Source organism: Salmo salar, chromosome 09 (genome assembly GCF_965601325.2).
Source record: "Salmo salar chromosome 09, fSalSal1, whole genome shotgun sequence".
Classification (NCBI taxonomy): Eukaryota; Metazoa; Chordata; class Actinopteri; order Salmoniformes; family Salmonidae; genus Salmo; species Salmo salar.
Window position 1 is genome coordinate 52,375,025 of NC_138299.1, and position 12,505 is coordinate 52,387,529.

The following is a 12,505-nucleotide window of genomic DNA, read 5'->3' on the forward strand; positions in this document are numbered from 1 at the left end:
CAGTGAGGATAACTGACTCACTCAGTGAGGATAACTGACTCGCTCAGTGAGGATAACTGATCCGCTCAGTGAGGATAACTGACACGCTCAGTGAGGATAACTGACCCGCTCAGTGAGGATAACTGACCCGCTCAGTGAGGATAACTGATCCGCTCAGTGAGGATAACTGACCCGCTCAGTGAGGATAACTGACCCGCTCAGTGAGGATAACTGACCCGCTCAGTGAGGATAACTGATTCACTCAGTGAGGATAACTGACTCACTCAGTGTAATTGGCACCGGAGGCGATGGCCACTGTTTTACGGCCTCCTAACCAATCGTGCTATTCATTTTTTTTTTCGTCTTGTTTGTAACTTTTTTTTTACATAATGTTTCTGCCACCATCTCTTATGACAGAAAATAGCTTTTTGACATCAGAACAGCGATTACTCACCTTGGACTGGACGCAGATTTTTTTATTTAAACAATTGTAGGCAAAAGATATACGTCTCCTCCCGGACCAGACCCAAATCCCCGTCATTCTCAGGAAGAGGAGACGCCGATACAAGGGCCACAGATCTGGGTGCTTGGTGAGAATTCGTTGGCGAGTGTATAATCCACTCGCAATAAAATGTCAGTGGAGACACTTGCCAGTTGGTCAGCGCATGCTCAGAGTACACGTCCTGGTAATCTGTCTGGCCCTGCGGACTTGTGAATGTTTAAAGGTCTTACTCACATCGGCTACAGAGAGCGTCATCACACAGTCGTCCGGAACAGCTGATGCTCTCATGCATGCTTCAGTGTTGCTTGCCTCGAAGCGAGCATAGTGGACATACTCTCTTTCTCCCCTGACCCATTTGTCTATCGCCTCCTTTGAATTCCATGCTGTCACAGTTACCAGCCCTTTCAAGCTTAACATCCTTATCATTTATCGCCCTCCAGGTTCCCTTGGAGAGTTCATCAATGAGCTTGACGCCTTGATAAGTTCCTTTCCTGAGGATGGCTCACCTCTCACAGTTCTGGGTGACTTTAACCTCCCCACGTCTACCTTTGACTCATTCCTCTCTGCCTCCTTCTTTCCACTCCTCTCCTCTTTTGACCTCACCCTCTCACCTTCCCCCCTGCTCACAAGGCAGGCAATACGCTTGACCTCATCTTTACTAGATGCTGTTCTTCCACTAATCTCATTGCAACTCCCCTCCAAGTCTCCAACCACTACCTTGTATCCTTTTCCCTCTTGCTCTCCTCCAACACTTCTCACTCTGCCCCTACTCGGATGGTATTGCGCCGTCGCAACCTTCGCTCTCTCTCTCCCACTACTCTCTCCTGTTCCATCCTATCATCTCTTCCCTCTGCTCAAACCTTCTCCAACCTATCTCCTGATTCTGCCTCCTCAACCCTCCTCTACTCCCTTTCTGCATCCTTTGACTCTCTATGTCCCCTATCCTCCAGGCCGGCTCGGTCCTCCCCTCCTGCTCCGTGGCTCGACGACTCATTGCGAGCTCACAGAACAGGGCTCCGGGCAGCCGAGCGGAAATGGAGGAAAACTCGCCTCCCTGCGGACCTGGCATCCTTTCACTCCCTCCTCTCTACATTTTCCTCTAGGGTTTCTGCTGCTAAAGCCACTTTCTACCACTCTAAATTCCAAGCATCTGCCTCTAACCCTAGGAAGCTCTTTGCCACCTTCTCCTCCCTCCTGAATCCTCCTCCCCCCTCCTCCCTCTCTGCGGATGACTTCGTCAACCATTTTGAAAAGAAGGTCGACGACATCCGATCCTCGTTTGTCAAGTCAAACGACACCGCTGATCCTGCTCACACTGCCCTACCCTGTGCTTTGACCTCTTTCTCCCCCCTCTCTCCAGATGAAATCTCGCGTCTTGTGACGGCCGGCCGCCCAACAACCTGCCCGCTTGACCCTATCCCCTCCTCTCTTCTCCAGACCATTTCCGGAGACCTTCTCCCTTACCTCACCTCGCTCATCAACTCATCCTTGACCGCTGGCTACGTCCCTTCCGTCTTCAAGAGAGCGAGAGTTGCACCCCTTCTGAAAAAACCTACACTCGATCCCTCCGATGTCAACAACTACAGACCAGTATCCCTTCTTTCTTTTCTCTCCAAAACTCTTGAACGTGCCGTCCTTGGCCAGCTCTCTTGCTATCTCTCTCAGAATGACCTTCTCGACCCAAATCAGTCAGTTTTCAAGACTGGTCATTCAACTGAGACTGCTCTTCTCTGTGTCACGGAGGCTCTCCGCACTGCTAAAGCTAATTCTCTCTCCTCTGCTCTCATCCTTCTAGACCTATCTGCTGCCTTTGATACTGTGAACCACCAGATCCTTCTCTCCACCCTCTCCGAGCTGGGCATCTCTGGTGCGGCCCACGCTTGGATTGCGTCCTACCTGACAGGTCGCTCCTATCAGGTGGCGTGGCGAGAATCTGTCTCCGCACCATGTGCTCTCACCACTGGTGTCCCCCAGGGCTCTGTTCTAGGCCCTCTCCTATTCTCGCTATACACCAAGTCACTTGGCTCTGTCATATCCTCACATGGTCTCTCCTATCATTGCTATGCAGACGACACTCAATTAATCTTCTCCTTTCCCCCTTCTGATAACCAGGTGGTGAATCGCATCTCTGCATGTCTGGCAGACATATCAGTGTGGATGACGGATCACCACCTCAAGCTGAACCCCGGCAAGACGGAGCTGCTTTTCCTCCCGGGGAAGGACTGCCCGTTCCATGATCTCGCCATCACGGTTGACAACTCCATTGTGTCCTCCTCCCAGAGTGCTAAGAACCTTGGCGTGACCCTGGACTACACCCTGTCGTTCTCCACTAACATCAAGGCGGTGACCCGATCCTGTAGGTTCATGCTCTACAACATTCGCAGAGTACGACCCTGCCTCACACAGGAAGCGGCGCAGGTCCTAATCCAGGCACTTGTCATCTCCCGTCTGGATTACTGCAACTCGCTGTTGGCTGGGCTCCCTGCCTGTGCCATTAAACCCCTACAACTCATCCAGAACGCCGCAGCCCGTCTGGTGTTCAACCTTCCCAAGTTCTCTCACGTCACCACGCTCCTCCGCTCTCTCCACTGGCTTCCAGTTGAAGCTCGCATCCGCTACAAGACCATGGTGCTTGCCTACGGAGCCGTGAGGGGAACGGCACCTCCGTACCTTCAGGCTCTGATCAGTCCCTACACCCAAACGAGGGCACTGCGCTCATCCACCTCTGGCCTGCTGGCCCCCCTACCTCTGAGGAAGCACAGTTCCCGCTCAGCCCAGTCAAAACTGTTCGCTGCTCTGGCACCCCTATGGTGGAACAAGCTCCCTCACGACGCCAGGACAGCGGAGTCAATCACCACCTTCCGGAGACACCTGAAACCCCACTTCTTTAAGGAATACCTGGGATAGGACAAAGTAACCCTGCTAACCCCCCCCCCCCCTAAAATATTTAGATGCACTATTGTAAAGTGGTTGTTCCACTGGATATCATTAGGAGATTGCACCAATTTGTAAGTTGCTCTGGATAAGAGCGTCTGCTAAATGACTTAAATGTAAATGTAGAAGTAATTTAGCTCGTCTGGTAGGCTCGTGTCGCTGGGCAGCTCGCGGCTGTGCTTCCCTTTGTAGTCTGTAATAGTAGTTTGCACACATCTGACGAACGTCAGAGCTGGTGTAGTACGATTCAATCTTAGTCCTGTATTGACGATTTGCCTGTTTGATGGTTTGTTGGAGGGCATAGCAGGATTTCTTATAAGCGTCCAGGTTAGAGTCCTATTTGTTTTGGCAGGAATCAGGCATATAGAATTGTTGTCAGATTTGCCAAATGGAGGGCACATTTTTTTCCACCTGGTTGCACATTTAACATGCTGATAGAAATCAGGTCTTAACAGATTTAAGTTTCCCTGCATTAAAGTCCCCGTCCACTAGGAGCGTTGCCTCTGGATGAGCATTTTCCTGTTTGCTTATGGCCGTATACAGCTCATTGAGTGCGGTCTTAGTGCCAGCATCGATTTGTGGCGGTAAATAGACAGTTACGAAAAATATAGACGAAAACTCTCTTGGTAAATAGTGTGGTCTACAGCTTATCATGAGATACTCTACCTCAGGCAAGCAAAACCTAGAGACTTCCTTATTATTAGATTTTGTGCACTAACTGTTGTTTACAAATAGACACAGACCTCCACCCCTTGTCTTACAGGAGGCTGCTGTTCTATCCTGCCGATGCAGCGTAAACCCAGCCAGCTGTATGTTATTCATGTCGTTGTTCAGCAACGACTAGGTGAAACATAAGATGTTACTGTCACGTCCTGACCAGTATAAGGGTTATTTGTTATTGTAGTTTGGTCAGGACGTGGCAGAGGGTATTTGTTTTATGTGGTTCGGGGTTGTGGTTTATTTAGTAGGGCGTTTGATTTATTATTTCCGGGTTTTTGGGTAATGTTCTATGTTTGTATTTCTATGTGGTCTCTGGTCTTTTGTATTTCTATGTCTGGGTTATTGGGGTTGGACTCTCAATTGGAGGCAGGTGCTTTCTCGTTGCCTCTGATTGAGAGTCCTATATATGGGTATGTGTTTGGTTTAGTGTTTGTGGGAGATTGTTTCTTGTTTTGCCTGTGTGAGCCTGACAAGACTGTTTGGTTGTTCGTGAGTTCTTCGTTGTTTTGTTATTTTGGTGTTCACTTTATTTTCAAATAAATATCAAGATGAGCATCCACATTCCTGCTGCGTTTTGGTCCTCCATTCCAGACGACAACCATTACAGTTACAGTTTATAATGTCCCGTTGGTAGGATATTCATGATCGTAGTTTGTATATTTTGTTATCCAAGGATTTTACGTTGGCTAATTGGACTGATGGTAGAGGCAGGTTACCCACTCACCGTCGGATCCTTACAAGGCACCCCGACCTACAGTACATCCTCGATATCTCTGTCTATTTCTCCTGCGAATGAGAAAAAGTCTTCGTCCAGTACGAGATGAGTAATCGCTGTCCTGATATCTAGCAGCTCTTTTAGGTCATAAGAGACGGTGGCAGAAACACCATGTACAAAAGAAGACCAACAGACTATCTATTATACAGCGTAATGGCTGTAGGAATAAAATAGTCCCCATATCTATCTGTTCTGAACTTCTATTGAAGAAGTCTCTTTCCCCTTGTCCGGCTGCTGGTGTCACTGAATTTTGAGTGAAGGGGATGAGTACTGACCTGTAAAATGCTTTCAAGTTTTAGAAGGATGAGTTTTGTGTACTGGTTGGAGGCTGACTCTTGATCTATACCAATTATCCTTCATGCTGTATTAATCAAGCGCTGAAGCTTGACTTGGTCTTGCGCTCGCATGTTTCCAAACACCCATATCAGACCAAAGGAGAGCACTCTCTGAAGGACAGATCTATAGAACATTTCAGACCAAAGGAAAGCACTCTCTGCAGGACAGATCTATAGAACATATCAGACCAAAGGAGAGCACTCTCTGAAGGACAGATTTATAGAACATATCAGACCAAAGGAGAGCACTCTCTGAAGGACAGATCTATAGAACATTTCAGACCAAAGAACACTCTCTGCAGGACAGATCTATAGAACATATCAGACCAAAGGAGAACACTCTCTGAAGGACAGATCTATAGAACATATCAGACCAAAGGAGAACACTCTCTGAAGGACAGATTTATAGAACATATCAGACCAAAGGAGAGCACTCTCTGAAGGACAGATCTATAGAACATATCAGACCAAAGGAGAGCACTCTCTGAAGGACAGATCTATAGAACATATCAGACCAAAGGAGAGCACTCTCTGCAGGACAGATCTATAGAACATATCAGACCAAAGGAGAGCACTCTCTGCAGGACAGATCTATAGAACATATCAGACCAAATGAGAGCACTCTCTGAAGGACAGATCTATAGAACATATCAGACCAAAGGAGAGCACTCTCTGCAGGACAGATCTATAGAACATTTGTAAGATATGGTGGTCGACATTAAAATGGTTCAGTTTGCTTTAAAAAAAAACATTCTCTGTTGCAGTTTCTTTATCTTTTCGAGGGCACAGTCATTGAATTTCAGTTTATTGTCTATTTGGATTCCCAGGTATTTATATGTGGTCACTCTGGTTCCCCATTGATCTTCATAGGGGGGGGGGAGTGGAGTTTTTTATTCCATCTGAAATCAATTTCCATCTCTTTTGTTTTCTTAATGTTTATTTCAAGAAAGTTATCTGTACACATCTGGATGAATTTAGCTCTTTCTCTGTCAAAAACCTTGAAGGGAGGCTTGGTCTGGGTGAAGGAAACCCACAACAGCATTGTCATCTGTATATTTCAACAACAAAAAATTGTGGGCTGCGTCAGAGGCTTGAGAATCGTTTGTGTACAGTATCGGTGAAAGTACGCAACCTTGAGGGGCTCCCGTACTCAGCGTTCTAGATGGAGAGATGGCGGAGTTGAACTTGACACCCAAATTCACCAGTTTATCACCAGTAGAGAGGTGTTGGATGGTGTTAAAACATGCTATTGAAGTCAATGAATACAATTTTCATTAGGCTATATTGCCTTTTCTAAATGTTGGTAGATATTGTTCAGCGTGACCCGTAGCGCATCATCAACACCCCCTGACCCTCTCCCCACCCCTTCACTGTGTCTCCCCCCTCCTTCACTCTGTCTCCCCCCTGACCCTCTCCCCACCCCTTCACTCTGTCTCCCCCCTGACCCTCTCCCCACTCCTTCACTCTGTCTCCCCCCTGATCCTCTCCCCACCCCTTCACTCTGTCTCCCCCTGACCCTCTCCCCACCCATTCACTCTGTCTCCCCCCTGACCCTCTCCCCACCCCTTCACTCTGTCTCCCCCCTGACCCTCTCCCCACCCCTTCACTCTGTCTCCCCCCTGACCCTCTCCCCACCCCTTCACTGTGTCTCCCCCCTCCTTCACTCTGTCTCCCCCCTGACCCTCTCCCCACCCCTTCACTCTGTCTCCCCCCCTGACCCTCTCCCCACCCCTTCACTCTGTCTCCCCCTGACCCTCTCCCCACTCCGTCTCCCCCCTGACCCTCTCCCCACCCCTTCACTCTGTCTCCCCCCTGACCCTCTCCCCAGCCCTTCACTCTGTCTCCCCCCTGACCCTCTCCCCCCTCCTTCACTTGGTCTCCCCCTAACCCTCTCCCTGTCTCACCCTTCCTTCCCCCAGGCTGCACGGATCCTATGAGGCCCTGAAGGGCGGTAACACCACAGAGGCCATGGAAGACTTCACCGGGGGCGTGACAGAGTTCTATGAGATGAAGGAGGCACCCAAGGAACTGTACAAGATCATGAAGAAGGCCCTGGAGAGAGGCTCTATGATGGGCTGCTCTATCGACGTGAGTCTCTGACCTTAGTAGCGTGACCCCCCCCCCGACCTCCAACAGGTCTCGTGAACCCGTGATGGAAGAGCCTCCTGTCAATAGAGCAGCCCGTCAATAGAGCAACCCGTCAATAGAGCAGCCCGTCAATAGAGCAGCCCATCAAAAGAGCAGCCCATCAGGGCGCCTCCCGTCAATAGAGCAGCCCGTCAATAGAGCAGTCCGTCAATAGAGCAGCCTGTCAAAAGAGCAGCCAGTCAGGGAGCCTCCCGTCAATAGAGCAGCCTGTCAATAGAGCAGTCCGTCAATAGAGCAGTCCGTCAATAGAGCAGCCCGTCAATAGAGCAGCCCGTCAATAGAGCAGCCCGTCAATAGAGGAGCCAGTCAGGGAGCCTCCCGTCAATAGAGCCTCCCGTCAATAAAGCAGTCCGTCAATAGAGTAGCCCGTCAATAGAGCAGTCCGTCAATAGAGCCTCCCGTCAATAGAGCAGCCCGTCAATAGAGCAGTCCGTCAATAGAGCAGTCCGTCAATAGAGTCTCCCGTCAATAGAGTAGTCCGTCAATAGAGCAGTCCGTCAATAGAGCAGCCCGTCAATAGAGCAGTCAGTCAATAGAGCAGCCCCTTCAAAAGAGCAGCCAGTCAGGGAGCCTCCCGTCAATAGAGCCTCCCGTCAATAGAGCGGCCCGTCAATAGAGTGGTCCGTCAATAGAGCAGCCCGTCAATAGAGCAGTCCAGCAATAGAGCAGCCAGTCAATAGAGCAGTCAGTCAATAGAGCAGTCCGTCAATAGAGCAGTCCGTCAATAGAGCAGCCCGTCAATAGAGCAGTCCGTCAATAGAGCAGCCCGTCAATAGAGCAGTCCGTCAATAGAGCAGCCCGTCAATAGAGCAGTCCGTCAATAGAGCAGTCCGTCAATAGAGCAGTCCGTCAATAGAGCAGCCCGTCAATAGAGCAGCCCGTCAATAGAGCAGTCCGTCAATAGAGCAGTCCGTCAATAGAGCAGCCCGTCAATAGATCAGGCAGTCAATAGAGCAGCACGTCAATAGAGCAGCCCGTCAATAGAGCAGCCCGTCAATAGAGCAGTCTGTCAATAGAGCAGCCCGTCAATAGAGCAGCCCGTCAATAGAGCCTCCCGTCAATAGAGCCTCCCGTCAATAGAGCAGTCCGTCAATAGAGCAGTCCGTCAATAGAGCAGTCCGTCAATAGAGCCTCCCGTCAATAGAGCAGCCCGTCAATAGAGCAGCCCGTCAATAGAGCCTCCCGTCAATATTGCAGCCCGTCAATAGAGCAGCCCGTCAATAGAGCAGCCCGTCAATAGAGCAGCCCGTCAGGGAGCCTCCCGTCAATAGAGCAGCCCGTCAATTGAGCCTCCCGTCATTAGAGCAGACCGTCAATAGAGCAGCCTGTCAATAGAGCAGCCCGTCAGGGAGCCTCACGTCAATAGAGCAGTCCGTCAATAGAGCAGCCCGTCAATAGTGCAGCCCGTCAGGGAGCCTCCCGTCAATAGAGCAGCCCGTCAATAGAGCAGCCCGTCAGGGAGCCTCCCGTCAATAGAGCAGCCCGTCAATAGAGCCTCCCGTCAATAGAGCAGACCGTCAATAGAGCAGCCTGTCAATAGAGCAGCCCGTCAATAGTGCAGCCCGTCAGGGAGCCTCCCGTCAATAGAGCAGCCCGTCAATAGAGCAGCCCGTCAATAGAGCAGCCCGTCAGGGAGCCTCCCGTCAATAGAGCAGCCCGTCAATAGAGCCTCCCGTCATTAGAGCAGACCGTCAATAGAGCAGCCTGTCAATAGAGCAGCCCGTCAGGGAGCCTCCCGTCAATAGAGCAGTCCGTCAATAAAGCAGCCCGTCAATAGAGTGCAGCACGTCAGGGAGCCTCTCGTCAATAGAGCAGCCCGTCAATAGAGCAGCCCGTCAATAGAGCAGCCCGTCAGGGAGCCTCCCGTCAATAGAGCAGCCCGTCAATAGAGCCTCCCGTCAATAGAGCAGACCGTCAATAGAGCAGCCTGTCAATAGAGCAGCCCGTCAATAGTGCAGCCCGTCAGGGAGCCTCCCGTCAATAGAGCAGCCCGTCAATAGAGCAGTCCGTCAATAGAGCAGCCCGTCAATAGAGCAGCCCGTCAATAGAGCAGTCCGTCAATAGAGCAGCCCGTCAATAGTGCAGCCCGTCAGGGAGCCTCCCGTCAATAGAGCAGCCCATCAATAGAGCAGCCCGTCAAAAGAGCAGCCCGTCAGGGAGCCTCCCATCAATAGAGCAGCCCATCAAAAGAGCAGTCTGTCAATAGAGCAGCCTGTCAATAGAGCAGTCCGTCAATAGAGCAGCCCGTCAATAGAGCCTCCCTTCAATAGAGCAGCCCATCAATAGAGCAGCCCGTCAATAGAGCAGCCCGTCAATAGAGCTGTCCGTCAATAGAGCAGCCCGTCAATAGAGCAGTCCGACAATAGAGCAGCCCGTCAATAGAGCAGCCCGTCAGGGAGCCTCCCGTCAATAGAGCAGACTGTCAATAGAGCCTCCTGTCAATAGAGCAGTCCGTCAATAGAGCAGTCCGTCAATAGAGCAGCCCGTCAATAGATCAGGCAATCAATAGAGCAGCCCGTCAATAGTGCAGCCCGTCAGGGAGCCTCCCGTCAATAGAGCAGCCCGTCAATAGAGCAGCCTGTCAATAGAGCAGCACGTCAGGGAGCCTCCCGTCAATAGAGCAGCCCGTCAATAGAGCAGCCCGTCAATAGAGCAGACCGTCAATAGAGCAGCCCGTCAGGGAGCCTCCCGTCAATAGAGCAGCCCGTCAATAGAGCCTCCCGTCAATAGAGCAGACCGTCAATAGAGCAGCGTGTCAATAGAGCAGCCCGTCAGGAAGCCTCCCGTCAATAGAGCAGTCCGTCATTAGAGCAGCCTGTCAATAGAGCAGCCCGTCAGGGAGCCTCCCGTCAATAGAGCAGCCTGTCAATAGAGCAGGCCATCAATTGAGCAGCCCGTCAATAGAGAAGGCCGTCAATACAGCAGCCCGTCAGGGAGCCTCCCGTCAATAGAGCAGCCCGTCAAAAGAGCAGTCTGTCAATAGAGCAGCCTGTCAATAGAGCAGTCCGTCAATAGAGCAGCCCGTCAATAGAGCCTCCCTTCAATAGAGCAGCCCGTCAATTGAGCAGCCCGTCAATAGAGCAGCCCGTCAATAGAGCTGTCCGTCAATAGAGCAGCCCGTCAATAGAGCAGTCCATCAATAGAGCAGCCTGTCAATAGAGCAACCCGTCAGGGAGCCTCCCGTCAATAGAGCAGCCTGTCAATAGAGCCTCCTGTCAATAGAGCAGTCCGTCAATAGAGCAGTCCATCAATAGAGCAGCCCGTCAATAGATCAGGCAGTCAATAGAGCAGCCCGTCAATAGTGCAGCCCGTCAATAGAGCAGCCCGTCAATAGAGCAGCCTGTCAATAGAGCAGCCCGTCAGGGAGCCTCCCGTCAATAGAGCAGCCCGTCAATAGAGCCTCCCGTCAATAGAGCAGACCGTCAATAGAGCAGCCTGTCAATAGAGCAGCCCGTCAGGGAGCCTCCCGTCAATAGAGCAGTCTGTCATTAGAGCAGCCTGTCAATAGAGCAGCCCGTCAGGGAGCCTCCCGTCAATAGAGCAGCCTGTCAATAGAGCAGGCCATCAATTGAGCAGCCCGTCAATAGAGCAGGCCGTCAATAGAGCAGCCCGTCAATAGAGCAGCCCGTCAGGGAGCCTCCCGTCAGTAGAGCAGCCCATCAATAGAGCAGTCTGTCAATAGAGCAGCCTGTCAATAGAGCAGTCCGTCAATAGAGCAGCCCGTCAATAGAGCCTCCCTTCAATAGATCAGCCCGTCAGTAGAGCAGCCCGTCAATAGAGCAGCCCGTCAATAGAGCTGTCCGTCAATAGAGCAGCCCGTCAATAGAGCAGTCCATCAATAGAGCAGCCCGTCAATAGAGCAGCCCGTCAGGGAGCCTCCCGTCAATAGAGCAGCCAGTCAATAGAGCCTCCTGTCAATAGAGCAGTCCGTCAATAGAGCAGTCCATCAATAGAGCAGCCCGTCAATAGATCAGGCAGTCAATACAGCAGCCCGTCAATAGAGCAGCCCGTCAATAGAGCAGTCCATCAATAGAGCAGTCCGTCAATAGAGCAGCCCATTTATAGAGCAGCCCTTCAATAGAGCCTCCCATCAATAGAACAGCCCGTCAATAGAGCAGTCCGTCAATAGAGCAGCCCGTCAATAGAGCAGCCCGTCAGGGAGCCTCCCGTCAATAGAGCAGGCAGTCAATAGAGCAGCACGTCAATAGAGCCTCCCGTCAATAGAGCAGCCCGTCAATAGAGCATCCCGTCAATAGAGCAGTCCGTCAATAGAGCAGCCCGTCAATAGAGTGCAGCACGTCAGGGAGCCTCTCGTCAATAGAGCAGCCCGTCAATAGAGCAGCCCATCAATAGAGCAGCCCGTCAGGGAGCCTCCCGTCAATAGAGCAGCCCGTCAATAGAGCCTCCCGTCATTAGAGCAGACCGTCAATAGAGCAGCCTGTCAATAGAGCAGCCCGTCAGGGAGCCTCCCGTCAATAGAGCAGTCCGTCAATAGAGCAGCCCGTCAATAGAGTGCAGCACGTCAGGGAGCCTCTCGTCAATAGAGCAGCCCGTCAATAGAGCAGCCCGTCAATAGAGCAGCCCGTCAGGGAGCCTCCCGTCAATAGAGCAGACCGTCAATAGAGCCTCCCGTCAATAGAGCAGACCGTCAATAGAGCAGCCTGTCAATAGAGCAGCCCGTCAATAGTGCAGCCCGTCAGGGAGCCTCCCGTCAATAGAGCAGCCCGTCAATAGAGCAGTCCGTCAATAGAGCAGCGCGTCAATAGAGCAGCCCGTCAATAGAGCAGTCCGTCAATAGAGCAGCCCGTCAATAGTGCAGCCCGTCAGGGAGCCTCCCGTCAATAGAGCAGCCCGTCAATAGAGCAGCCCGTCAAAAGAGCAGCCCGTCAGGGAGCCTCCCATCAATAGAGCAGCCCATCAAAAGAGCAGTCTGTCAATAGAGCAGCCTGTCAATAGAGCAGTCCGTCAATAGAGCAGCCCGTCAATAGAGCCTCGCTTCAATAGAGCAGCCCGTCAATAGAGCAGCCCGTCAATAGAGCAGCCCGTCAATAGAGCTGTCCGTCAATAGAGCAGCCCGTCAATAGAGCAGTCCGACAATAGAGCAGCCCGTCA

The 12,505-nt window shown here is 51.4% G+C and overlaps 1 protein-coding gene across 1 annotated transcript in view; it reads left to right on the forward strand.

The window, feature by feature from the left end:
* capn3a (calpain 3a, (p94)) overlaps window positions 1-12,505 on the forward strand; it is a 400,518-nt gene that overhangs the window by 20,253 nt on the left and 367,760 nt on the right. The window contains exon 5 of the mRNA XM_045723775.2: window positions 7,165-7,333. Coding sequence (XP_045579731.1) covers window positions 7,165-7,333 — 169 coding nt within the window. The remainder of the gene's footprint in view (window positions 1-7,164; window positions 7,334-12,505) is intronic.